Source organism: Sphaerodactylus townsendi, linkage group LG11 (assembly GCF_021028975.2).
Source record: "Sphaerodactylus townsendi isolate TG3544 linkage group LG11, MPM_Stown_v2.3, whole genome shotgun sequence".
Taxonomy (NCBI): domain Eukaryota; kingdom Metazoa; phylum Chordata; class Lepidosauria; order Squamata; family Sphaerodactylidae; genus Sphaerodactylus; species Sphaerodactylus townsendi.
In genome coordinates, this window is record NC_059435.1 from 76711264 (window position 1) to 76737797 (window position 26534).

At 49.2% G+C, this 26534-nt stretch overlaps 1 protein-coding gene and 1 long non-coding RNA gene across 3 annotated transcripts in view; one reads left to right on the forward strand and one right to left on the reverse strand.

Annotated features, from left to right (window-relative positions):
- Window positions 1-26534, forward strand: part of LOC125440846 — a 41512-nt gene that overhangs the window by 5346 nt on the left and 9632 nt on the right. Inside the window, exons 3-5 of one of the 2 annotated variants that reach the window (XR_007245755.1) lie at window positions 8956-9109; window positions 13903-14000; window positions 18550-19107. This is a non-coding gene — a long non-coding RNA (uncharacterized LOC125440846). Of the gene's footprint in view, window positions 1-8955; window positions 9110-13902; window positions 14001-18549; window positions 19108-26534 lie in introns of those variants that run through there. The other variant, XR_007245756.1, reaches the window with a different exon arrangement.
- The window catches only part of KIF9 (kinesin family member 9), a 40371-nt gene continuing 14560 nt past the window's right edge, over window positions 724-26534 (reverse strand). Inside the window, exons 7-21 of the mRNA XM_048510884.1 lie at window positions 24708-24800; window positions 22797-22944; window positions 18577-18641; window positions 16620-16697; window positions 15389-15457; window positions 13876-13980; window positions 12673-12728; window positions 11564-11654; window positions 8910-9043; window positions 7268-7450; window positions 6057-6265; window positions 4658-4837; window positions 2884-2999; window positions 1793-1897; window positions 724-954 (exon numbers count right to left, since the gene is read on the reverse strand). Of these exons, the coding sequence (XP_048366841.1) occupies window positions 934-954; window positions 1793-1897; window positions 2884-2999; window positions 4658-4837; window positions 6057-6265; window positions 7268-7450; window positions 8910-9043; window positions 11564-11654; window positions 12673-12728; window positions 13876-13980; window positions 15389-15457; window positions 16620-16697; window positions 18577-18641; window positions 22797-22944; window positions 24708-24800 (1653 nt within the window). The 3' untranslated portion in view covers window positions 724-933. The remainder of the gene's footprint in view (window positions 955-1792; window positions 1898-2883; window positions 3000-4657; window positions 4838-6056; window positions 6266-7267; window positions 7451-8909; window positions 9044-11563; window positions 11655-12672; window positions 12729-13875; window positions 13981-15388; window positions 15458-16619; window positions 16698-18576; window positions 18642-22796; window positions 22945-24707; window positions 24801-26534) is intronic.

Sequence of the window (26534 nt, forward strand, 5' to 3'; positions counted from 1 at the left end):
TTAAGCATCGAGTGTCACAGCCCCAAAGTGAGAGGTGGTGAGTGGGAAACATAGCGCTGCATGCCCAGACCCATTTATAGGGCAGGAGCTATGGGGCTGGCCTTTCTCTCTTTAACCATCCGGATGCATCAGCAGAGATTGTCCGAAGAGAAAAGCTAGGGAATACCTTTTATCAAGATCCAACAAGATGTCACAACTGGGTACCCACTGCTGGCACGGCTAACCTGTTGCTTCTCTGGACGTGAAGCTTTTCATTCTTCCCTACCTGATGAACCTGGCAGGACTTTGATTTTACCTTGCAATAGGGTCTGGTCCTAAGCAAGAGCTCAGCATCTCTTTGTCAAATTAATTTAACACAGCAGGGATGAATTGGGGAGGGGAGATTCATGTTCACAGGAGTATGTATCAGAAGTCACACACACACCCCGCTCCCAGTCAGCAGAGGATCCAGGATTTGTTTTGTGTCCTGTAGAGCAACTTTTTTTGGAACTCACTTTGAGAAGTTAAGAGATGGAGACCAAGTTCTCTTCCTTCTACTGTCCATGCGGTGGATGATGCAGTTTTTCCAGCAAGGAGAGTCATTTTTTCCCCTCTCCCTTTCCATAACTTCTATTCTTATCCTGCACCTCAACAAATTCATCAACCTCTAGTTAATGCATTGAGGAGTATTGACGATTTGTTCAGAACATTACTTACCGAATCATCACAATCCTCCAGGAAATTTATTTTTTGCTCAATGTGCCTGAGAAAAACAACAACCATTTAATTATTTGCTGGTTCTATGTTCCACTCTAAGAATACAAATTGAGGGACCCCCTGACCCACCCGGCTCAGCTTCGCTACGATGCTGAGGGTGGATGGGAACTCTTGTTCTTCACTCATGGGTTGATAATGCTGGCGGTTTCTTCCTCATTTTATTTGTCTCGAGGGGTTTCACGGCATGAGCATACTTGGCTGGTTCAAAAGAGAAATAGGCTGCCCTGTTAGGCTCTGGGGCCAATTAGGAGGGAAAGGTAGGCACACTTGTGCAGAAGGGCATAAACCGGGGGTGTCAAACATGCAACCCGGCAGCTGGATCCAGCCCTTGAGGGAGCTTATGAGGTCTGCAAGTCAGCTGAAGCCATTCAGACATTGTATATCTGCCTACTAGGCCCTCTAGCTCAGGGGTCTGCAACCTATGGAGCCTGGCTCCACCAAATGTTCATGGACACCTACAGATTCCCATCCAATGGCCCTGCCAGCCATGGCCACCAAATGGGGGAATACGACCAGGAAGGCCAACTGATTAAGCCATCACCAGCAGAGGCTGGATGGGAATTATCGAGATGCTGTGGCCAGTGAACATCTGGAGAGCCACAGGTTGCAGACCCCTGCTCTAGCTCCGTCTCCTCTGCCTGATGGGTTCTCCAGGGCCTTGCTCTGGAAAAAGTCTCTTTGGCTCATTCCGCGCATGCAGAATAATGCACTTTCAAACTGCTTTCAGTGCTCTTTGAAGCTGTGCAGAATGGCAAAATCCACTTGCCAACAGTTGTGAAAGTGGTTTGAAAACGCATTATTTTGCGTGTGCGGAAGGGGCCTTTCGCTGCTTACTACTGAGACTTTGAAGTGGAGATGCTGGAGAGTGAGCCTGGAATGCGCCCAGGGCAGGTGCTCCACCGCTTAGCCACAGCCGAGCCCAAACCCCAAACGAGGTTCTGTGGAAGACCCCTTTTGCTGAGGTTTGCAACCCTCTCAAAGACGACCGTTGGCTGCTGCCTGCCAGAGGGCCAGCAGAGAAGGGGGTTTACGCTACCTTGCGATCAGTATTTGCTTTGGCATTATAGAAGGAGACAGAAGCCGGGGAGAACGGCAGCACCTCTTCCTGCATCCGGTCAAATCTCTCCTGCTCATCTTCATCCTGGGAGGAAGAGAAGGGTAGGACACAAGAGGCTCCATGAAGCACCAGTCGGACCTCCAGGCAGGCAGGACAGAGCCTCTGGCTCCAGCAGAGGGATGAAAAAGTCTGAAGAATTTGGATTTATAGCACCCCCCTTCTCTCCTGTAAGAAGACTCAAAGGGGCTGGACCCTCCTTCTAGCAGGTGCCGTGTGCATAATTAGGACTGAGTGCACAACATGTACCGTGTGCAAAACATGATAAGGTAAGGGCCCCTGATTGGTACCACATTTGTATATAGATAGCACAGACAACAGAGTAATGTGTGCCTGAAAACACCTGTGGTCTGGCGAAGCACTTTGTCAGTAGATAGCAATAAACAGAACTGCACTGGTGTCTGTCAGTTCTTGTCTACATTGCATCCTGCAAGGTGGTCTACTCCTAGTAAATCCGCTGCTTCAACATTACAAACCTCTTTCCTGTCCGCACAACAGACACCTTGTGGGGTAGATGGGGCTGAGAGAGTCTGGAGAGAACTGTGACTGGCCCAGGGTTACCCAGCAGGCTTCATGTGGAGGAGCAGGGAATCAAACCCGGTTCTCCAGATCAAAGTCTGTCAGCTCCAAGTTGGGGGGAGGGAGTGAGGGGGAATCAAACCACGGTTCTACGCGGGATTAGAATCATAGAGTTGGAAGAGACCACAAGGGCCATCAGGTCCACACCCCTGCAATGCAGGAACACACCATCAAAGCAATCCTGGAGCAGCTGTATGCTGGATCCAGCTCTCTTACGCTTTAAGAAAAAACCCTCGCTGAAGAAGGAGTCTCAAGGAATCTTGGATCTTTGGCCTCCAAAAAGGTCCTGGGAGGAGGGCACTGGAGGGACCCCTGGGCGAACAGGCCATGGCTGCTGGTGGTGCACATGGGTTTGCAGGACCAACAGTTTACAAACCGAACAGCCCACGAGGAGGAGGGGGGGTGTCAAACAGGTTGAAGAGGCCCCAGCTTACCAGAGCCAGGACTCTGTTGATGGGAATCATGCCGAGCCTGATAACGCCTCCAGGCTTCAGAGCCTCTTGGACCTCCTCCGGGATGAGGAAGGACTCGTTGTACCAGATCTCAAACTCTGAGAAGCAAATCAGAAACGGAGGGAAATCCAAGGACAAGAAGAAGAAGAGTTTGGATGTATATCCCCCCTCTCTCTCCTGCAGGAGACTCAAAGGGGCTGACGATCTCCTTGCCCTTCCCCCCTCACAACAAACACCCTGTGAGGTGGGTGGGGCTGAGAGAGCCCCAAGAAGCTGTGACTAGCCCAAGGTCACCCAGCTGGCGTGTGTGGGAGTGCACAGGCTGATCTGAATTCCCCAGATAAGCCTCCACAGCTCAGGCGGCAGAGCTGGGAATCAAACCCAGTTCCTCCAGATTAGATCCACGAGCTCTTAACCTCCTACGCCACTGCGGCTCCCAAGGCTGGTCTGGGCTCGGTGACTCCTGGCCCCGAGCTGGCCTGGAGCGTGACAGAGGGTGGCTGGACGCGCGGACATTTTGAGGGCTTCTTCCAATATTCGGCGTGCCTTGGAGCAGAGAGATGGAAGATCCCGTCTCTGGACGGCAGCTCTTAGCATGCAGCTGGATCTCTCCGGGAATGCAAAGGTCTCAGCGCTCGGCAAGGGGGTTGGACTGGATGACCACACACGGGCCACCTGCCGCAGGGAACTACAAGCAACTCCATTCTGGCATTATTGTGGCCCACGTGGCTCCCCCACTCCCTGCAGATGTTCTGCATTTGAGAAAAGCACATGAAGGTGCCTTATACTGAGTCAGACCAGGGATATTAGAATATTTGGCATCTCTTGCATAAGTTATGCAAGAAAAGGTGGGGGGGGGGGGGCGCAAAAACAAGACCTTGCCTGCAGCTGGCTCCCGGACTGGCGCCGGCTGCTGGCAGGCCCCTCCTACCTCTTCTGGTGGCCATGCCAGCTTGTGGCCTTTGATAGGGGGGTGGGGTGATGGCAGCAGTTAGGCCAGGAGCCTGCCACGGGCCCACCAGGTGCTCCTGACCCGTTGGCGGCGGCTGCCAAGCCAGGCCCCCCACCTCCATCAGAGGCTGCAAGCCGCAGCCTCTGATAGAGGTGGGGGGCTTCCCAGTACCTTAATCACGTGGGGGGCACACAGAGGTGGGATCCAGCAGGTTCTCACAGGTTCCTGAGAGTAGGTTACTAATTATTTGTGTGTGCCGAGAGGGGGTTACTAATGGGTGATTTTGCCACGTGATTTTTGCCTTAGTTACGCCCCTCCTCTCAGCAGCAGTGCGCAGAACTTGAAGCAGTCTAGCAGGAGGTGCACCGGCGTGCGTGGCAGTGTGCGCCTGCGTGCATTCGTTTCCCGCCCAAGGACCGGCGCAGCAGCTGTGGTCCCATACCACCACAGCCCAGCCAAGGGAAGTGCCCCGCCCCGAATGCCCGGCTTCACACCCCCGTGCGGTGCCCCAGCCCAAATTTGCCCCATTGGGCGTTATTCCCACAGTCTTCCTGAGATCCCCCCACCACCATGGGAACCTGTTACTAAAATTTTTGGATCCCACCACTGGGGGCACGTGCACCCCCGTGATCAAATGGGTGGAACCCAGGGACATGGGATACCTCATGTGCCCATGGGGCTGTACGCCTCTGCCCTGGTTCAAAACTAGCCCACATGTGGCATGTAGAGAGACAAGCACACGCTCGGAGGAGCGCAAGCCCAAGTCCAGATGCAACATCCTCCGGAGTCTGCAGCATGCAGTACCCGTGAGCAGCTTCCGTCGGCACTGGTCCACCAGGTGCTGGCAGTACTGCACTTCGGACTGGAGGTTCCGGAACTCGCTGAAGTCCGCCCGGTACTGCTTCCGCAGCTCCTTCAGCTTCACGAGCAGCAGGAACTCCTCCTCGTCGATAATGACTTGACCTTCCTCATTCAGGTATTCTCCTGTGGGGCCCCCCAAAAGGACGGAGGTTTGAAGAAGTCTCCCAATAATAGCCAGAAACCCAGGGGACATCTCACATCGCTTTCCAGGCGCCTCGTCTACCTGGTACCCCACCTTCTTCTGAAGCGCTCAGGGCAGCTTCTGTGGTTCTCTTTTCCCAATTTTATCCTCACAGGTAGGGTCAGGCTGAGAGAGTGTGGTTGACCAAAGGTGACTCAGCGAGTGTCACGGCAGAGTCAGGATCTGAACCCAGGTCTCTTGGATCCTGGTCAGACACTTAATCACCATAAGAACATAAGAACTAGCCTGCTGGATCAGACCAGAGTCCATCTAGTCAAGCACTCTGCTACTCACAGTGGCCCCCCAGGTGCCTTTGGGAGCTCACATGCAGGAGGTGAAAGCAATGGCCTGCTGCTGCTGCTGCTGCTCCCGAGCACCTGGTCTGCTAAGGCATTTGCAATCTGAGATCAAGGAGGATCAAGATTGGTAGCCATAGATCGACTTCTCCATAAATCTGTCCAAGCCCCCTTTAAAGCTATCCAGGTTAGTGGCCATCACCCCCTTCTGTGGCAGCATATTCCAAACACCAATCACACGTTGTGTGAAGAAGTGTTTCCTTTTATTAGTCCTAATTCTTACCCCCAGCATTTTCAATGAATGCCCCCTGGTTCTAGTATTGTGAGAAAGAGAGAAAAATTTCTCTCTGTCAACATTTTCTACCCCATGCATAATTTTATAGACTTCAATCATATCCCCCCTCAGACGTCACCTCTCCAAACTAAAGAGTCCCAAACGCTGCAGCCTCTCCTCATAAGGAAGGTGCTCCAATCCTTCAATCATCCTCGTTGCCCTTCTCTGCACTTTTTCTATCTCTTCGATATCCTTTTTGAGATGCGGCAACTAGAACTGAACCCAGGACTCCAAGTGCGGTCGCATCACGGCTTTATATAAGGGCATGACAATCTTTGCAGTTTTATTATCAATTCCTTTCCTAATGATCCCCAGCATAGAGTTTGCCTTCTTCACAGCTGCCACGCATTGAGTTGACATTCCCATGGAACTATCAACTAAGACGCCCAAATCCCTTTCCTGGTCTGTGACTGATAGCACTGACCCCTGTAGCTAGATCCTGGATGACCAGGTTGGCAACCCTACCAAATTGCATGCCAAGTGACTGAGACCCTGTCTAGGGCGCCCCCACCTAGTTCAGGCGCTCCTTACCCTGCTGCTCCCGCTCCTGCTTCTGGGCCTCCAGGGCCTGCTTGGCCGTGTCCATCTCCCTCTTCAGGGCGTTGATCTTCTGCGTGACCTCGCTCATCTTCTTCTTGCGGTCTCTCAGAATGGCCTTGTTCTCCTTGAAGATCCGGTTGATCTCACTGCCGCGCTCGTTCTTGAAGTCCTCAAAGGCTGCCGTCCGGGCTGGCGGACAGCTGTCGGGAAGAGAAAGGCCAGTCAAAGGTGGCTGGCTGATTCTAGCGGCCTTGGCAAATCGATGAAGGCCAGAAGAGGAAGAGGAGTTTGGATTTATATTCTCTCTTTCTTCTCCTGTAAGGAGACTCAAAGGGGCTGACAATCTCCTTGCCCTCCCCGCTCCTCCCACAACAAACACCCCGTGAGGTGGGTGGGGCTGAGAGAGCTCCAAAGAACTGTGACTAGCCCAAGGTCACCCAGCTGGCATGTGTTGGAGCGCATCAGCTATTCTGGTTCACCAGATAAGCCTCCACAGCTTAAGTGGCAGAGCGGGGAATCAAACCCGGTTCTCCAGATTAGAGCGCACCTGCTCTTAACCACTACACCAAGACCGACAGAGGCAGATTAGCACAGCTTCTATTCGGGCAAAGTCCTGCCTCGCAAACCTCTTAAGTCCGTTGCAAGGTTGAACAGATACACGGACAAGGGTGAGCCAGAAGACCAGGGGACTCCGACAGGGTGCCTGCTGAGTGCTTGAAGAAAGGGAACAGGGCCACCTGATTGGCTGCTGGGCATAGAAGAAGAAGAGTTTGGACTTATATCCCCCCCTTTCTCTCCTGCAGGAGACTCAAAGGGGCTGACAATCTCCTTGCCCTTCCCCCCTCACAACAAACACCCTGTGAGGTAGGTGGGGCTGAGAGAGCTCCGAGAAGCTGTGACTAGCCCAAGGTCACCCAGCTGGCGTGTGAGGGAGTGCACAGGCGAATCTGAATTCCCCAGATAAGCCTCCACAGCTCAGGCGGCAGAGCTGGGAACCAAACCCGGTTCCTCCAGATTAGATACACGAGCTCTTAACCTCCTACGCCACTGCTGCTCCCAATCCAGAGAAGATGCCGGATTGGCTGGACCTTTGGCGTGAGGCAACAAAGCTGGTCTAACATGGGTGCGCAGACGGTTGGTGCACAGCAGTTCCTGCAACTCTGCAAAAGAGCCCAAAACACCAAGCCTCTTTTTTTTTTTACCTGGGCTGGCTGGTGGTGTCCTCTTTAGGCCCGGATTCGGTGCGATGCGAGTCCACACTGACAATGTCTTGGGCTTCCTTTGCCTCCGGCTCCTTGCTGAACCCCCCGTTGCGCGAGGCGGAAACAGAATCCAGCTCCTTCCCCGAAACAGGGCTGGCCACCCCTTCCTTCCGCGGACCAATGCTGGGAAAGGGGCAAAGGGTCAAAACCCCAGGGCAGGGGCAGCTTTTACTGCCCCGGCCCCTGCCTGGTGGAACGCTTTCCCTCCAGCAGTGATAATGAACCTTTTCGAGACCGAGTGCCCAAACTGCAACCCAAAACCCACTCATTTATCGCAAAGTGCCAACACGACAATTTATCCTGAATACTGATGTTTTAGTTTAGAAAAAAACAGTTGGCTCCGAGGCACACATTACTCGGGAGTAAACTTGGCGGTAGTCGGTGGCTTTGCTTTGAAGCAACCGTTCAACTCTTCCAACGGGTGAATCACGACCCTAGGAGGGTTTACTCAGAAGCAAGCCCCATTGCCAGCAACCGAGCTTACCCCCAGGTAAAGGATCGTGCTTTAGTTCTTCCCATGAAAATCAGTGGGGTTTAACAGCACTTAATAGGGTTACCTACACTGCTTCCCCAAAACTAGGTCTTAGGTTTAATGCTAATAATTGAGCCCAGCGGCCCAGGCCAGCCTAGATGGGTGGGGGGGAACTCTGTGTGTGCCCACAGAGAGGGATCTGAGTGCCACCTCTGGCACCCGTGCCATAGGTTCGCCACCACTGCCCTACGGCCATCAGGGCCCTGCGGGACCTCGGACACTTCCGCAGGGCCTGTAAAATGGAGTTGTTCCCCCTGGGGCCTTTGGGGAGGCTGGCCACTGATGGCCTCTCCTGCTAACCTCCCCCCCCACACACACACACACAAACACACACTCTACCATAACTGGTTGTCGCTGTATTGTGCCCAGTCCCCTCCCAGGGGGATAGAATGTACCATCTGATGTCAGGGTTCTTCATTCTGTTTTGATATGGTATTTAATTATTTAACTATTTTGGTTTTAATTTTTCTATTGTATTATGTTGACAGAGAGAATTTTTTCTCTCTTTCTCACAATACTAGAACCAGGGGGCATCCATTGAAAATGCTGGGGGGAAGAATTAGGACTAATCAAAGGAAACACTTCTTCACGCAACGTGTGATTGGTGTTTGGAATGTGCTGCCACAGGAGGTGGTGATGGCCACTAACCTGGATAGCTTTAAAAGGGGCTTGGACAGATTTATGGAGGAGAAGTCGATCTATGGCTCCCAATCTTGATCCTCTTTGATCTGAGGTTGCAAATGCCTTAGCAGACCAGGTGCTCAGGAGCAACAGCCGCAGAAGGCCATTGCTTTCACATCCTGCATGTGAGCTCCCAATGGCACCTGGTGGGCCACTGCGAGTAGCAGAGAGCTGGACTAGATGGACTCTGCTGATCCAGCTGGCTTGTTCTTATGCTCTTATTATATTTTTTAATGGTTTTGCCTTCTGCACGCTACCCAGAGCCCTCCGGGGGGCCTCAAATCCAGGCTCTGGGGGATGGTCACCCCTGCCACAGTCCCAGGAAGGGTAAATAATCCTGCCCAGAAAGAGAACCCAAAGAAGACCCACCTGGGCTGCTCTTTGCCTTTCTTTATTTTTGCTCTCTTCCCTCCAGGCTTGGACGAGAAAGGAGCAACTCCAATGCCGAACCCCTGCCCATCCACCTCACCAACCATGTGGCCGTCAGCATCAACCAATCCAGCCTGAGAACAGAGAAGGGGAAAGCGTGGCGCTAAGAGGGTAGAGAATCTGCATCACCGAATTCTAAGGTTCGGCCACTTGGATTCGGCTAGCTGAGCCAAGAACGGGATGGACACACACACACGAACCCACACACTGTTCTAAAATCTGCTTTAAGGGTACCCAAATTCTGAGAATAAACTCATGGCGACCCCACCCATGTCAGAGGAGAAGGCCTCTGCACAGTCTTGTAGCCTCAGAGTGCAGAGTGGGGCTACAGAGAGACAGTTAAGTCAAGGCACTGGGCCTCCAATTCCTTCTACTGCTCCGTGGCTCTCTGATGAGTAGATAGTTATGTGTATTAAGTGCCATCAAGTCAATTCCAAATCATGGCCACCCTATCAATTAATGTCCTCCAAAATGTTCTACTATTGATGGCCTCGAAGGGTGAGGCCCGTGGCTTCCTATTTAGAGTCAGTCTGTCTCAGTTGGGCCTTCCTCTTCTCCCTTGACCTTCAACCCTTCCTAGCATTATTGTCTTATCCAGTGACTTCAGCCTTCCCACTGTTTGACCAAACGACAGCTTCAGTTAAGACATTTTAGTTTCTAGGGATAGATTAGGCTTGATTTGATTGCTACACGGACAGTGGTGGGATCCAAAAATTTTAGTAACAGGTTCCCATGGTGGTGGGATATAAACTGTGGTGTAGCGCCAATGGGGCTGGGCGGGGCATGACGGGGCGTGGCCTGGCATTCCAGGGGTGGGGCATTCCTGGGCGGGGCTGTGGCAAGGACGCAGCCGCTGCGCCGGTCCTTGGGTGGGAATCGAATGCACGCAGGCTGCCACGCACGCCGGTGCACCTCCTGCTAGACTGCTTCAAGTTCTGCGCGCTACTGCTGAGAGGAGGGGCGCAACTAAGGCAAAAATCACATGGAAAAATCACCAATTAGTAACCCCCTCTCGGCACACACAAACAATTAGTAACCTACTCTCGGGAACCTGTGAGAACCTGCTGGATCCCACCTCTGTACACGGAGGGAATCGTCTTTCTTTCTTCTCCATCTTACTACCATGAGGGCAGAACACTCATCCTGTATCTTCAGACATGATAGAATCATAGAGTGGAAAGAGACCCCAAGGGCCATCCAGTCCAACCCCCTGCCATGCAGGAACACACCATCAAAGCACTCCTGACAGATGATCCAACCAGCCTTCTCTTTAAAAACCTCCAAAGAAGGAGACGCCACCACATTCCGAGGCAGTGAATTCCACTGTCAAACAGCCCTAACAGTCAGGAAGTTATTCCTGATGTTTAGGTGGAATCTCTTTTCCTTCACCTTGAACCCATTACTCTGTGTCCTAGTCTCTGAGGCAGCAGAAAACAAGCTTGCTCCCTCACCAACGTGACATCCCTTCAAATATCCAAACAGGGCTATCGTGACACCTCTTAACCTTCTCTTCACCAAACTAAACATCCCCAGCTCCCTAAGTCTCTCCTAGCCACTAAGTCTAGATTGGAATCCTGTTTCTACTGTATGCTGCCTCAAATGGAATTCCTTACGATAAAGGACTTGTACTAATTTACTAAGGCAAAGGGTCTGCATATGCAACCTTGTTTCCTCAGCAACACACACACACAAACACACCAGGAAATTCTGTTGTGCCATGTGCCTCCAGCGCTCTACAAATTCTCCATCAATGGTAATCCCATCCGTGGGGGGTTTCGAGCAAGAGACAAGTACAGGTGGTTTGTCATTACCTTCCCCTGCACAGTCTCCCTCTGTGGACGCCCATCCAAGTACTAACTATGGCAGAACCCACGTAGCAGCCAAGCTCTGACAACGGTGGGCTGAGCCAGCCTGCTTCAGCCTGGACAGCTATAACTGGGCTATTTCAGGAGGCCGCAAAGTTTCGCTGGACCCCGCCCAGAGGTGGGATCCAGCAGGTTCTCACAGGTTCCCGAGAGTGGGTCGCTAATTATTTGTGTGTGCCGAGAGGGGGTTCCTAATTGGATCTGCTTTTCCGTTAGAAATTCCATTCGGTCCAAAAATCGTAAAGTCCTGTTGTTTCCTATGTGGCTGGTTAGCGGCGGTAGAAAACGGGATCATTCTCCCTGTTGGGCTGTTTTAAAAACATGTTTTAGAAATATGGTCAAGTTCCTTGTTTAAGGAAAGCATCCTTCTTTTGATTTCTAGAAACAAAGTTAAGTATTTGAGAGTATTAAGTATTTGGCAGGCAGTCAATTAGAGGAGAAGTAGTTGTTTCTGTGGGCCGTAGACGATAGGACTTGCTGTGATGAGTTTAAATGATGGACAGAAAGATACCAGCTGGAAATTAGGAACTTATTTTTTACAGTAAGAGTTTTTTACAGTAACAGAGAAATTATTAATGCCCCGCCCCCGTCGTGCCCCGCCCAGCCCCATTGGCGCCACGCCACTGTTTGAATCCCACCACCATGGGAACCTGTTACTAAAATTTTTGGATCCCACCACTGACCCCACCCCACCCTTCACAGCATGAGAGTCAAGGTGTTTCCACTCACCTTCTGGACCGCAGACAAAGTGGCAAAGTCATTTTTGTCTATCAGGGTGTACTTGCTCCTCAGCCTGGCTTCCACTTCTTGCTCCTGTTGGCTGAAAGACATCTATACTAGGCCCTGTTGGCTGAAAGACATCTATACTAGGCCCAGCCTTTCCAAGTCTGTCCCAAAATGACTGCCTCTTGAGGTGGAACCAGCTCTAAAATGGCTGTTGCAGCTCACCTTCTGTGTCACAGTGAAGAGCCGTGTATTATGATGGTAGCTACTGCCACAGTGATGTTTTAAAAAATCTGTACAGCCAATCGGAAGTCTTGCTGGGCAAGGGCCCCCACCTGGCCCCACCCACATTCCAAAAACATTTGTGGGACACCAGGAAAGGTGCCGGTTGGTGCTGTGGGGCCCGTGGGCACCCCGTTAGCATCCCTGAGTCAGATGGTAGGATGAGGAATGGGGCTTGACTTGCATGGTTTCACCTATCAGCATGGGGTCGTGGTCAAGAGCAGGTGGACTCTACTCTGGAGAACCGGGTTCGATTCCCCACTCCTCCATATGAGTGGCAGATTCTTCTCTGATGGACTGAATTTGTTTCCCCGCTCCTACACACAAAACCTGTGGAGGGCCTTGGCCCAGTCACAGTTCTCTCAGAATTCTCAGCACCACCTACTCACGAGGCCCTCTCCCTGTATAAGTGGCATCTGCAGCAATGACGTGCCTGATTATTATACGTTAAAATTAGAAATTTGGGATTTTAAATTATGAGGTTAAGGTTTTAAGTTATTTAAATGTTTATTGTTGGTTTTAAACATGTTGTACAACGCTCAGAGCCCTTTGGGGGTGGGCAGTCTATCAAATGTAATAAATAAATAAATAAACAAACAAACAAAAAAGCGTCATCTTAAGGGCTCCCCTATCTGTGCAGGGAAGCACGGACCAAGATTCCCCCAATGTCTTCACACAGCGTTGCCAATTGTGGTGTGTGTGTGTGTGTGTGGGATGTCTGACTGAGGGGAAACGGTCTTGTCTGAGGACCACGCAAGCCACCATCCACCATCCACATTTGCAGTCAAAGGTTTTCAAAAGACACCAACCAGGGAAATGGGCCAAGGCCTTACCTTAAGATGAATTTGAACTGGTAAAAGATTTCTTGGATTTGCCGGAGACTCATGATCTGGGGAAGACAAGTTAAGAACATAAGAACATAAGAACAAGCCAGCTGGATCAGACCACAGTCCATCTAGTCCAGCTCTCTGCTCCTCGCAGTGGCCCACCAGGTGCCTTTGGGAGCTCATGTGCAGGATGTGAAAGCAATGGCCTTCTGCGGCTGTTGCTCCCGATCACCTGGTCTGTTAAGGCCTTTGCAATCTCAGATCAAAGAGGATCAAAGAGGCCATCTACTATTTTGGTACACCTTCAGGCCTAGAACTGGCAACCCCTGTATACAAAGCCCCACGTGGGGGCTGGAAACCGTTGCACGAGAGCAAACTGGGACCCAAGGGCAAAGCTTATATTTACAAATACACACTGACTAAGGTTGCCGGGCAGAGTTTGGCAACAGGCAAAACAGCTGGGGCGGGGACACGGGGATGAATGTGAATTCACTATTTCTGGGTAAAACCTGGAAGTGACAAGGCATAGTTCTAGGACAGGGATCTGCAACCTGCGGCTCTCCAGATGTTCATCAGCCCCTGCCAGCATGCCAATTGGCCATGCTGGCAGGGACTTATGGGATTTGTAGTCCACGAACATCTGGAGAGTTGCAGTTTGCAGACCCCTGTTCTAGGAACAACTGGAAACTCTATGGTTTTAGCTAGAGCTACCATTTATATAGCCACATCAGTGACGTCATGGGCTGTTGTTGGTTTTTTCCTCCTATGCCGCTTGGGAGCAGTGACAGGTCTGTATATATAAAGAGGCAAGGCAAGGCGTACTGGTGACAATTCACTTTTTAAAGAGCTGCAAAAATGCGTGAATGGAGGGGGGGAGGCTACGCCCACATTGTGAAAACGTAAAAGGGGTGGGGGCAAACTAACTGCTGCCCTTTGAAATTAAGTTTTCTAGAGCCTGTTGTATTTCTCGGCACAACGGGCTTCATTGCACCATCTCACCAAAAGTTCCAAGTGTGGCCGGTAGCTGTGTGGCAGAAGTAGCGTGCTTCTGCCACAGGGGCTGATGGGAATTGTAGTCCGTGAACTCTGAAGCATCCAACTCTGAAGCGCCAGAGTTGGACGCCCCTGGATTATTGTATACTATAATGAAATTATCAATATTTAAACGCAGAGTGATCTAAACAAGCACATCCCATGACAGCTACCCACCTCCAACTCATCTATGCTTCCTTCCAGGAACCGACGAACGTGAGAGTTGATTTCCGCCACCTGGATTTCATTGAGGGGCTCATAAGTGATTGGTGGACGATTGAGCTAGAAATGGAAAACAGGAGGTAAGAGAACCAGCCGGGGTAGCTGTCTTATTCTCAGAAATGATAGAAACCTTCGGGTCACTGACATCTCTGGCCCACGCTTTGCCACATAGAGTAAAAAATTAGTTGACTTCTGAGCAAGTAGGAAACAGGATGAAAGCTCTGCTCAGATTTCCATCGTCTTTTTTGGTTTTAATTGGTAATGAAATATCATTACAATGTCTGTCTGTCTGTCTGTCTGTCTGTCTGTCTGTCTGTCTGTCTGTCTGTCTGTCTGTCTGTCTGTCTGTCTAAACCGCCCACCCCCGAAGGGCTCTGGGGGGTGTACATCAGGCCAGAAACAGTATTACATACAATAGGCCAAAACAACAATACACAGAACAAAATCAATTAAAGCAGGTTAAAACAATTTACAAAATTCATAAAACTAGCAGTATCAATACAGCATATATAACAACAAGATTATAAAAGTGTGTGGCGCCCGAACCCAAGGCCGGGCGGGGGTAGCAGTGTAGATTAGATGTTATATTGGGCGTGCCGATGATGGAATGGCACGCAACATAGGGGCATCCCAGAGGGGGAATCTGCGGCCGGCCTCTCCAAAAGCCCGGTGGAACAAAACCGTTTTACAGGCCCTGCGGAATTCACCAAGGTCCCACAGGGCCCGCACATCTGATGAAAGGGTGTTCCACCAGGTGGGGGCCAGGGCCGTAAAAGTCCTGGCCTGGGTAGAGGCCAGTCGCATCATGGAGGGGCCTGGGACCACTAGTAAATTGGCCTCTGCCGACCGCAGAGGCCTACCCGGGACATATGGGGTGAGACGGTCACGAAGGTATGAGGGTCCCAAGCCGAGAAGGGCCTTAAAGGTTAACACCAACACCTTGAAAGTGACCCGGAATTCCACTGGGAGCCAGTGTAGGTGGCGCAACACGGGGGTGATATGCTCACAAAAAGAACCACCCACCAAGAGCCGCACCGCCGCATTCTGGACCAGTTTCAATTTCCGGATCAGTCGCTTTTTGTTGAGAAGGCCTATGTCTACAGTGTGATGTAGCGGTTAAGAGCAAGTGGATGCTAATCTGGAGAACCAAGTTCAATTCCCCACGTGAGTGGCAGACTCTAATCTGGTGAGCTGGATTTGGATTCCATATGGAGGCTGACATCCCTCAGTGATGGCCAAGCACTGAGGGTCTACATCAACTTAGCTGGCCTTCAAAAGTTCTTCCCCAGTAGTTTGGTCTGACTCCTGAATGTCAGTACAGAGGGAGCCTTTGAAAGCCTGAATCCCTCTCAGCCAGGTAAAATCACGCTGAGCTTTAAATCTGACCTGAACACACACGCTATACAGGGAATGGGCCCAGACATCATTCCGAAGCGCCATCCCTGCAGGAGAAATTACTTCTCCTTACCAGGGTGTTGTGGACTGCCAGCTCCTCTTTCAGGTAGAAGACTTCCTTTTCAAGGTTTTTCACTAAGCGCTGAAAAAACGAGAAACATTAGCTGCGAAATAAAGATCCCCTCCCCAGTAATAGCCAACTGGTCCATTGAGGGCCTTCTCATCTGCAGGGCCTTTTCCTTCAACAAACCTCTACACCACCATCCCCATCCTGAATGTGTACTGGTCTCATACGAGCTTCAATGCTAGCAAAACATAAATCCCACATGCCTGTGCTTCCAAAATGTACAGCAGTTTGTATGAACGGCAATGATTTGAAACCATCCAGGTTCCGGGGTGCTGTGTGATTTCCGGGCTGTATAGCTGTATTCTAGCAGCATTCTCTCCTGACGTTTCACCTGTATCTGTGGCTGCATCTATCAGATCCTCTGAAGATGCCAGCCACAGATACAGGCGAAACATCAGGAGAGAATGCTGCTAGAACACAGCCATACAGCCCGGAAACCACACAGCACCCCAGTGATTCCGGCCGTGAAAGCCTTTGACAATACATCCAGGTTCCAGTTAGCTTAGTGGACTTTCAACATATTACACAGGATCTTTGCTTTGCATTATACAGGATTTTTATCAGTGCTATTAGGGTCTGTATTTCAGATGCCAAGTGGTACTGTCGTATTGTTTATGAATTAGGACACGTATTATACTTGTAACAAAGGCTTCATCCAATAGTAGACAAGCAATTGCAGTGAGCTTTCTTCAGTGTGATCTCTGTTGTGTTGCACTGTGTAAACTAATCCCCACTTAATTCACATAATAGGTTGGATCCTGCAGATTCGTTCCTGGCAATGTTGACATGTCCCCCTACTGCAAGGAGCAAGTCGCCCACACGCTCGTCTAGTCCAGGGGTGTCCAACTCTGGCGCTTCAGATGTTCATGGACTGCAATGTTCACGGACTACAATTCCCATCAACCCCTGCTGGAATGGCCAATTGGAGTTGGTGGGAATTGCAGTCCATGAACAGTTGAAGCGCCAGAGTTGGACACCCCTGACCCAGTCCTCCTTTTAAGGCCCACCAAACTGGTATTCCTCACCACATCCCACAGAAGGGGATCCCTCCAAGTCCTTATTCTTTGAAGTCCTTCGGGACCCCCTGAGTTTATGAGGGGCTTTCCCCTGCCCCCTGGCCACCAGATCGCTCCCTCTATCCAGAATTAGCCTCAGGGCAGGACAAGACGGGCCATACCTCTGTGTCTTGCTTTTCATTGACGACTGGCACAGTGGTTACCCACTTCATTCTGGCAGCAAAACGAAGTGTGGACAGCTGAAAGGAATGTTAATGTTACTGGGTTCAGTGCGGAAATGGTTTCAGACAGCAAACTTTCTACTTTCAAAGTGACATAGAATCCTAGAGTTAAAAGAGACCACGAGGACCATCCAGTCCAACCCCCTGCCATGCAGGAACACACGATCAGTGCACTCCTGGCAGATGGCCATCCAGCCTCTCTTTCAAAACCTCCAAAGAAGGAGACTCCACCACTCTCTGAGGCAGCATATTCCAATGGCGAACAGCACTTACTGTCAGGACGTTCTTCCTAATGTTTAGGCGCAATCTCTTTTCCTGTACCTTGAATTGATTACTCCTTGTCCTTGACAACAGTACATGTGAAAAGGATCTGGGGGTCCTTATTCTTATTTTGGATTCAATATGGAATAACCAGGATATGCTCAGTTGGTCAGATTTAAAATAAGAGAATAATGAATTTTCCTTACCCTAAAGAATATTTTTAGCCAAAATTTAAAAAGCACAATCCAAGCTTTTGTTTCAATAGAGTGTAGACCCAGTTCTGCATAGATCACCCTATTTGGGACACATTTTGGAACACCCAGGATTTTCCTGTAAAAGGAGGACTGTATTTTCTCAATATTAGAGTCGAACTCCTGTAGCCAAAGTGGCGAACCATACTGTAAATGCCGTGGATACAATACAGCATATACTCCTAGAATGTCAGCTACACTCTGCATTACGTAGTCACTATATAATTCCGATTATTAAAGCTAAAACAAATTTGCCTTCGGCTTATGTAGTGAAGTATTTACTTAGTGATGCATCTTCTGAGATAACCTTTAGGGTCGCTACATATCTAGCAGAAGTAATATCTCAAAGACGGTACTAAAATGTGTCCCTCGATGTATCAAACCATCTAAATTACATTGATTTAATGTCTGAGGCTCAAGTCATTGTAATAAACATGAGAAGTCATTCAAATCAGTTTTAATTAACATATGGATATCACAATAGGTCTCCAGAAAGTTTGTGTATAATTCATCCTAACTTAGTGTACTGGGTTCCTCGTTGTATTGTTGTTTATCATACAAACATACTGTATGCAGAATTATATATGCCTAATAAAGGTTTACAGTACAGTACAGATCTGGGGGTCTTAATTCACCACAAACTGAACATGAGTCAGCAGTGTGATGCGGCAGCCGAAAAAGCCAATGCAATTCTGAGCTGCATCAATAGGAGTACAGTGTCTATATCGAGGGACATCATAGTTCCTCTCTATTCTGCATTGGCCAGAACCTGGAAAGCCACTGCCAGTCTGAGTAAGCAAGATTGACCTTGATTGACAAAGGTCTGGTTCAACATAAGGCAGCTGCATGTGAACAACCACTGAGGTTCTAGTCCAGCCTCTTCCTTGTGATGCTAGTTTTCTAGTTGCAGGAGGTATTCAAAAACAGCATCACTTCCCCTTCTGCAGCAGCACACTCCATTCCACCACTGTATTTTGTGCCAGTGGTGTAGGAGGTTAAGAGCTCGTGTATCTAATCTGGAGGAACCGGGTTTGATTCCCTGCTCTGCCGCCTGAGCTGTGGAGGCTTGTCTGGGGAATTCAGATTAGCCTGTGCACTCCCACACACGCCAGCTGGGGGACCTTGGGCTAGTCACAGCTTCTCGGAGCTCTCTCAGCCCCACCTACCTCACAGGGTGTTTGTTGTGGGGGGGAGGAGGGCAAGGAGATTGTCAGCCCCTTTGAGTCTCCTGCTGGAGAGAAAGGGGGGATATAAATCCAAACTCTTCTTTTCATGCTTAAGGCAGGCACATTTGAAAATGTTCCCCTGGCATTTGGAGCACTGGCAACGTTTCTTTCTCTTCTCATCCGGCCCCACAGACTCAGAGCCGACCCTGCGCTGCTTACCGTCTCCACGATGTGAACGGCTTCGCTGCAGACGTTGGCCACCAGGACGGTGTAACAGTTTCCACCTGGGAGGGAAAGAAAGGAATGGCAGGCAGGTTTTGGGGTTCCCAGACCTTTCCACGGGGCATCCAGAGAAAGCTCACCCTCTCGCGCCCTGGGAGCTCGCTGGGTGACCTTGAGTCAATCACACGCTCTCATCCCAGCCCACCTCACAGGGTTGTAATGAGGACAAAATGGAGAATGATGCAAGCTACCCTTTTGGTTTGAAAGCCAGTGTGTTGTAGCAATCGGAATGTCATGCTAGGATGCGGGAGACCCAGATTCAAATCCCCACTCGGCAGGGAAACTTGCTGGGTGATCTTGGTCCAGTCACACACTCACAGCCTAACATACATCACAGGGTTTGTTGCCTCCCACCCCTCCCCCCCTTCACTAGGTGAGAGGGCCATGTCCAGAGGCCGGGCCCTCTCCCTTTCCCTTTCCTCCCTTGCATAAGAACATAAGAACAAGCCAGCTGGATCAGACCAGAGTCCATCCAGTCCAGCTCTCTGCTACTCGCAGTGGCCCACCAGGTGCCTTTGGGAGCTCACGTGCAGGAGGTGAAAGCAAGGGCCTTCTGCGGCTGCTGCTCCCGAGCACCTGGTCTGCTAAGGCATCTGCAATCTGAGATCAAGGAGGATCAAGATTGGTAGCCATAGATCGACTTCTCCTCCATAAATCTGTCCAAGCCCCTTTTAAAGCTATCCAGGTTAGTGGCCATCACCACCTCCTGTGGCAGCATATTCCAAACACCAATCACACGTTGCATGAAGAAGTGTTTCCTTTGATTAGTCCTAATTCTTCCCCCCAGCATTTTCAACGAATGCCCCCTGGTTCTAGTATTGTGAGAAAGAGAGAACAATTTCTCTCTGTCAACATTTTCTACCCCATGCATAATTTTATAGACTTCAATCATATCCCCCCTCAGACGTCTCCTCTCCAAACTAAAGAGCCCCAAACGCTGCAGCCTCTCCTCATAGGGAAGGTGCTCCAGTCCCTCAATCATCCTCGTTGCCCTTCTCTGCACTTTTTCTATCTCTTCGATATCCCTTTTGAGATGTGGCGACCAGAACTGGACACAGGACTCCAAGTGCGGTCGCACCACGGCTTTATATAAGGGCATGACAATCCTTGCAGTTTTATTATGCATGCCACCCCTCCCTCCCCCTCCCTCCACTAGGGTGGGTGGGCCAGGTCCAGATGCCGGGCCCCTCCCTCCCCTCCTTTGCATGCCACCCCTCCCCTAAACAATTAATGGCTAAGGGTATGGAATGTCGCAATGACGAATCCATGCGAGGATAGGAGAATGACATAAGATGCTTCAGGCCCCCACTGGGTAGAAAAGCACGGTATAAATGAATTAAATGATAATAAATAATAAATGGCAGAGGATTCTGGGACATCTTTTGCATCAGTTTCCAGACATGCAATAAGCAATTGTGCCTCAAGGTCACTTCACGGAAAAAATATGCCAAAGTACAGCCTTAAAAATATGTATTTTTCCATTTTCAGAAGCACCACACACGTATAAAAATAAAAAAGAACCTGAAATCTTGTAGAAAAAGAAAACTACATAGATCAGTGGTTCTCAACCTTCCTAATGCCGTGACCCTTTAATACTGTTCCTCATGTTGTGGTGACCTCCAACCATAAAATTGGTATATATAAAATATAAAAAGACTGTTTTCCGATGGTTTTAGGCGACCCCAAAGAGGTCACGACCCACAGGTTGAGAACCGCTGATATAGATTAATTTTCTCGCACATGGATGCAAGTCATACAATACTGGGACAGAGTGTATGAGTTACACTCCATTGTCCATCTTTAATACGTTGAGATTAAGGATTGCATTAATTGGATTTTGTGGGGTTTTTGTGTGGCCGGGGTCTGGTAGTTTCTGCTCCTAACTGCTTCTATAGTGGTCATCTTCCGAGGGATATCACGGTGAGATGTGTTTCTCTCTGATGCCAGCCACAGATGAAGGTGAAACGTTAGGAGTCAAAACTACCAGACCACGGCCACACAGCCCGGAAAGCCCACAACAGCCCGATGATTCTGGCCGCGAAAGCCTTCGGCAATAGACTACATTAATCTGCAGCTACTGATGGGATTGTAATAAAAAAGAAAATTGAGGCCAGCCATAGCCAGAAGCTGCCACTAGAGGGGGGAAAACCCACGATTTTAAAAGGAATCTGGACAATCAGTTTGAGGTAAATGCTCTTACCACAACCACGGCAGCCATGGGAATGACCTTCATAAAGTTCATAAACCCAGAGCCACAGGCGGGAGAGAGTCCACAGGCAAATAACAGTAAACTATATGCTCATGGGGATGCCAATAGTTAGCTAACGGATTGGTTGGTCTTCAATAGACAATAAAATAGGAGTCCTTTTCCAGAGAGAACGCGTCTGCATTTTATTCATTGATTCATTTGATTTTTGCCCTGTCCCTTCCCAACAACGCAAGCTCAGGGTGGCTATGCTGTGGGTGTGTGTACACGTGGACTTGCATACTTTTTTACTTGGGCAAGCGATATTATCTTGTCAATAAATAAGGGGTCCCAAACTCACTCCAACCGCGTTTCGATAGAAGGATCTTGCCTTTCCACTGACTGCACTAACATATGTGTAGCAGCAGTGAGTTGAACAGTTTTAACTTTGAACTCTTGTGTTGCATTTTTGCAGCTGTTCAGACTTTCATAAATTGCTTTGTTAAGTTTATTGTGATTTTCACATTATGAGCCTCTTTGAGTGCAAATATAAATGCTCTCAACAAAGGTGGAAGAAATAAAGAGTAATGTGCCTCCAAACTGTTTGCTTGAGATTCAAAAGTTATTTTCACTTACATAACATCTCTGGTGCATTCTGAATATTACAGCAGAATTCTCTGATTTACCCTTGACAATTTCAAAATGCTCCAGCTTTCAGGCTGGCGGACGCTAATACAGTGGTGGCGAACCTTTGGCACTCCAGATGTTATGGACTACAATCAGTGGTGGGATCCCAAAATTTTAGTAACAGGTTCCCATGGTGGTGGGATTCAAACTGTGGTGTAGGGCCAGTGGGGCTGGGCGGGGCACAACGGGGGCGTGGCTGGGCATTCCGGGGGTGGGGCATTCCTGGGCGGGGCTGTGGCAAGGACGCAGCCACTGTGCCGGTCCTTCGGCGGGAAACGAATGCACGCAGGCGCAGGCTGCCACGCACGCCGGTGCACCTCCTGCTAGACTGCTTCAAGTTCTGCGTGCTACTGCTGAGAGGAGGGGCTACGCCTAAGGCCAAAATCACATGGCAAAATCACCAATTAGTAACCCCCTCTCGGCACACACAAATAATTAGTAACCTACTCTCGGGAACCTGTGAGAACCTGCTGGATTCCACCTCTGAGTACAATTCCCATCAGTCCCTGCCAGCATGGCCAATTGGCAGGGGTGATGGTAATTGTAATCCGTAACATCTGGAGTGCCAAAGGTTCGCCACCACGGTATCATGTCACGTTTAGCAGCAGGGAACAGCAGGCAGAGGCGTACAGCTATAGGGACATGGGGTCACCCATGTCCCTGGGCACACGCCACCAAGGCCCCCCCCCGCCTCCCCCCCCGCCTTGCAGGAGCCAGCCTGCAGTGCCTGCTTTGGCCGCCTGTCCCCTTGGGAATCCGTGCAGGCCGGCTTTTTGGCAAAAGCTGGCCTGCACAGAGGCCAAGGGGGTGGGGCTCAGAGTGGGGCCACACCCCTGAGCCCTGCCCCCAAGCGCAGGGGGGCAAGGGGCGCCCAGAGAAGGCGTTGTCTCCAGGTGTCATTTCCCCCGATATGTCTCTGACAGCAGGCCATCTCATGGCCAGGCAGCACCCGACACAGAAGCAACTGGGTCCGCCAGTAAGCCCGCCACAGCCCCCGCCTCACCTTGGCTCTCCTTTCACCCTCCGGGCCTAATTATTCCCCGTCTCTGAGTCCTAATGCACCCTCTGACAATCATGGATTTGGGGGCGCTTCCGCAATTTTGGTGATGATGCTGACTGGCAGGGTGGGAACACCGCACATCATTTGTGTGCTGATAAAATTTAGAGGGACAGTTTTGCCTTGGCACAGCTCTGAGAGGCAAAGCCAGGGGCTTGATCCCAGGTTCCCCCATGCCCGAGGCTGATGCTCCAGTCCTTGGCCCCCGACCCTGGTCCTCGCCCTTACCCAAGGAGTCCTTCAGGGTATAGGTCAGCTTGCTCTGCCGGAAGGGGATGTGCTCTCTGTGACGCTCAGACAACGCAATGACGACTTGTTCCAGGAACGACAGGGACTTACTAATGTACGTCGTCTCCTTCAATCCTTGGCCCTCCGACTGTTGACAAGGAAGACACTTCAGAGCAGGGGTCACCAATGATGCGCCCGTAGGGTGCCATAACACCCACCAACACCTTTGCTGGTGCCCACCCAGTGTCTTCAGGAAGGAGGCGGGGTCAGGTCGGCCTATTGCCCAGCAAGGCTTCTTATTGGTTGTGCAGATTTCTTTTCAAAGTGTTGTTTGGGAAGCGGCTGCCACCGAAGCACAAGAATCTGCACTGCGGTGCTGAAGTTAAGCCGTGCCGACCATTTTGTGATGGGCTCCGCCTCCTGTGGCAGCCATTTTGTTTTTGTGTTTTATTTATAAATCTTTATTGAAAGTAATTCAGTTACAATATTTAAAAAGATAGACAGGAGAAAATAGAGAAGGAAATTACATAGAAAGAAATTACATATAAGAAGAAAAAGAAGATGAGAGGAGCTATCCTATTTTCCTCTTAACTTTGTCCTCCTTACAATGGTTCTATCTTATCCTTAGCTCTCTTCCTAGATTATATTAAGAGACTTCTTCCTCAGTCTTATATTTTCTGACTGTTGTCCTCGCCCCTTTCTAACAAAGATATCTGTTAACAGCTTAGCTTCTTAGGACATAGATATTCTACTAGTCTAACAAATCAGAAATAACATAAGGTTCTAAGTAAATTCAATTTTTCCAACTTTTCAGTGTCTCACTTATTTCAAAATACTATTAATTACGTCTTCATTGACACAGATTCTATTGATATTCAACTTCTCTTATATCTAGGTTGTATATTTTAAAATATAATTAGTCCACGGCTATTTTGTTCAAAGCTGTGTCAGGATTCCAAACGTGCCCACGGGCTCCAAAGGTTGGGAACCCCAGCTTCAGAGCACCATTCTGCTGTCCTTTTTCCAGATGTGGTCTGACTGTGTTCTCTATGGTGACCAACTTTTAGGTGGGAATCTGGAAATTCCCCCGGAACAGGAGTCTGCAACCTGTGGCTCTCCAGTTGTTCATGGACTTCAATTCCCATCAGCCCTTGCCACCATGACCAATTGTAGTTCATGAACATCTGGAGAGCCACAGGTTACAGACCCCTGCCCCAGAATCACCAGGGATGCCAAAGTTTGGGGAGGAGAGGCACCTCAGTGGAGCAACTCCACTGAACTCCAAGGAAAGGCAGGATAGAAACTTTTAATAAATAAAACAAATAAGTAAACAGGAAAACCAGGTTCTTGCCCGCCTTCAATGAGGTCAGCCAGCCCGTCGCCTCCAGATGAAGCAAGTTATTCCAGATGACTTACCTTGGTTTTTATGTATATTTTATAATTGTCCAATTACTGAATCCAATGATTGTACATCCAGTTTTTTTCAACAATAAAAGTTCATTTTTGAGATATATAATCCATATCTTCAATATCTACTAAACAAAAATAGTTCATTTTTTCAATATCTTTAGGATAATTCTATCTTTAGGATAATTCTATTTCAATATCTTTAGGATAATTCTATCTTTAGGATAATTCTATTTCAATATCTTTAGGATAATTCTATTCCATATTGAAAAAAATGAACTATTTTTGTTTCGTAGATATTGAAGATATGTATTATATATCTCAAAAATGAACTTTTATTGTTGAAAAAACTGGATGTACAATCATTGGATTCAGTAACTGGACAATTATAAAATATACATCAATACATTTATTGAATATATTGATCCTCCGTCTTCAGTGTGTGACGTGCTGTTTTGTTCCTCTGTTATATACGTTACACACAATTTGGCTTGTTTTCATTACCTTGGTTTTTGCCAGCCTCTCTGAGCCCGCCAGATCTACCAGGTTGATTTTGGAGGTGACATATGTGGCGTCTGACGTCATTCTGGAATGACACTATGGGGGTGACAGGAGATCAAGAATATTAGAAGACCCCGGATAAACTGAGGGACTGAATTAAGAGCCTGGTGTTTCCAGGCTGCTGTGAAAATTATACTAGGGACTTACACAGCAAAAAAAAAAATTATGTCTTAAGATATACTAGTGAAGGACTAATGGAAGTTTCTAATTGCTGGCCTTGCGACTTATAAGACATATCTCTTAAACAGAGGCTTTCAGCGTGTCCACTTATTCTGTCTTTTCGGGAGGAAGTAATTATTCCAGCAATTTTGTACTAGAATATTTATTGATCTTATAAGATGCTTATGCATTTTTAAACCAGTTGCCTGTTTCCTGAAGACAAACTGACGGTCAGTAAAAATGGACAGTCTGTGCCCTTACTGATGCTAAAAGACTTCCATTGCACCAGTGATGGCGAACCTTTTTGAGACCGAGTGCCCAAATTGCAACCCAAAACCCACTTATTTATCGCAAAGTGCCAACCCGGCAATTTAACCTGAATACTGAGCTTTGAGTTTCGAAAAAATGGTTGGCTCTGAGGCATGCATTACTTGGGAGTAAGCTTGGTGGTAGTCGGTGGCTTTGCTTTGAAGCAACCATGCAACTCTTCCAACGGGTGAATCACGACCCTAGGAGGGTTTACTCAGAAGCAAGCCCCATTGCCAGCAACCGAGCTTACTCCCAGGTAAAGGATCACGCTTTAGTTCTTTGCATGAAAATCAGTGGGGTTTAACAGCGCTTAACAGGGTTACCTACACTGCTTCCCCAAAACTAGGTCTTAGGTTTAATGCTAATAATCGAGCCCAAAAGGGAATAAAATGGGTGCTAGCGTGGGAGGGGCATGCAAGGGAAGGGGGGCTGTTGCTAGGGGGGCTGCTTTTCCTGGCCGAATGCCTTGGGCAACCCACAGGCCACTGCATCTCCCACCTTCCCTGACAACTCACCAGTGGCTTCAGTTGGCACTGCTTTGGTCAGTGAGTTGTTTGCTGCAACAGGGAGGGCAGCTTTCTGCTGCCACTTTGCCAGGCTGGGGTTCCTGCAGGCAGAGGTGGGATCCAGCAGGTTCTCACCAGTTCCCGAGAGTGGGTTACTAATTATTTGTGTGTGCCGAGAGGGGGTTACTAATTGGGTCTGCTTTTCCGTTCGAAATTCCATTAGGTCCCAAAATCATAAAGTCCTGTTGTTTCCTATGTGGCTGGTTAGCGAAGGTAGAAAACTGGATAATTCTCCCTGTTGGGCTGTTTTAAAAACATGTTTTAGAAATATGGTAAAGCTCCTTGTTTAAGGAAAGTATCCTTCTTTTGATTTCTAGAAACAAAATTAAGTATTAAAGTATTAAGTATTTGACAGGCAGAGGAGAAGTAGTTGTTTCTGTTGGCAGCAGACGATAGGACTTGCTATAATGAGTTTAAATTATGGACAGAAAGATACCAGCTGGAAATTAGGAACTTTTTTTTACAGTAAGAGTTTTTTACAGTAACAGAGAAATTATTAATGCCCCGCCCCCGGAATGCCCGGCCACGCCCCCCTTGTGCCCCACCCAGCCCCATTGGTGCTACGCCACTGTTTGAATCCCACCACCGTGGGAACCTGTCACTAAAATTTTTGGATCCCACCACTGCCTGCAGGGGGGTGGAGGGAAGGTGCTTGGGGAAGGGGGAGAGCGCTGGTGGGCTTGGGAGGGAGGGCAGCTCCCCGCCCTGCTGTCCAGCCTCTCGCTCTGTTTTGGTT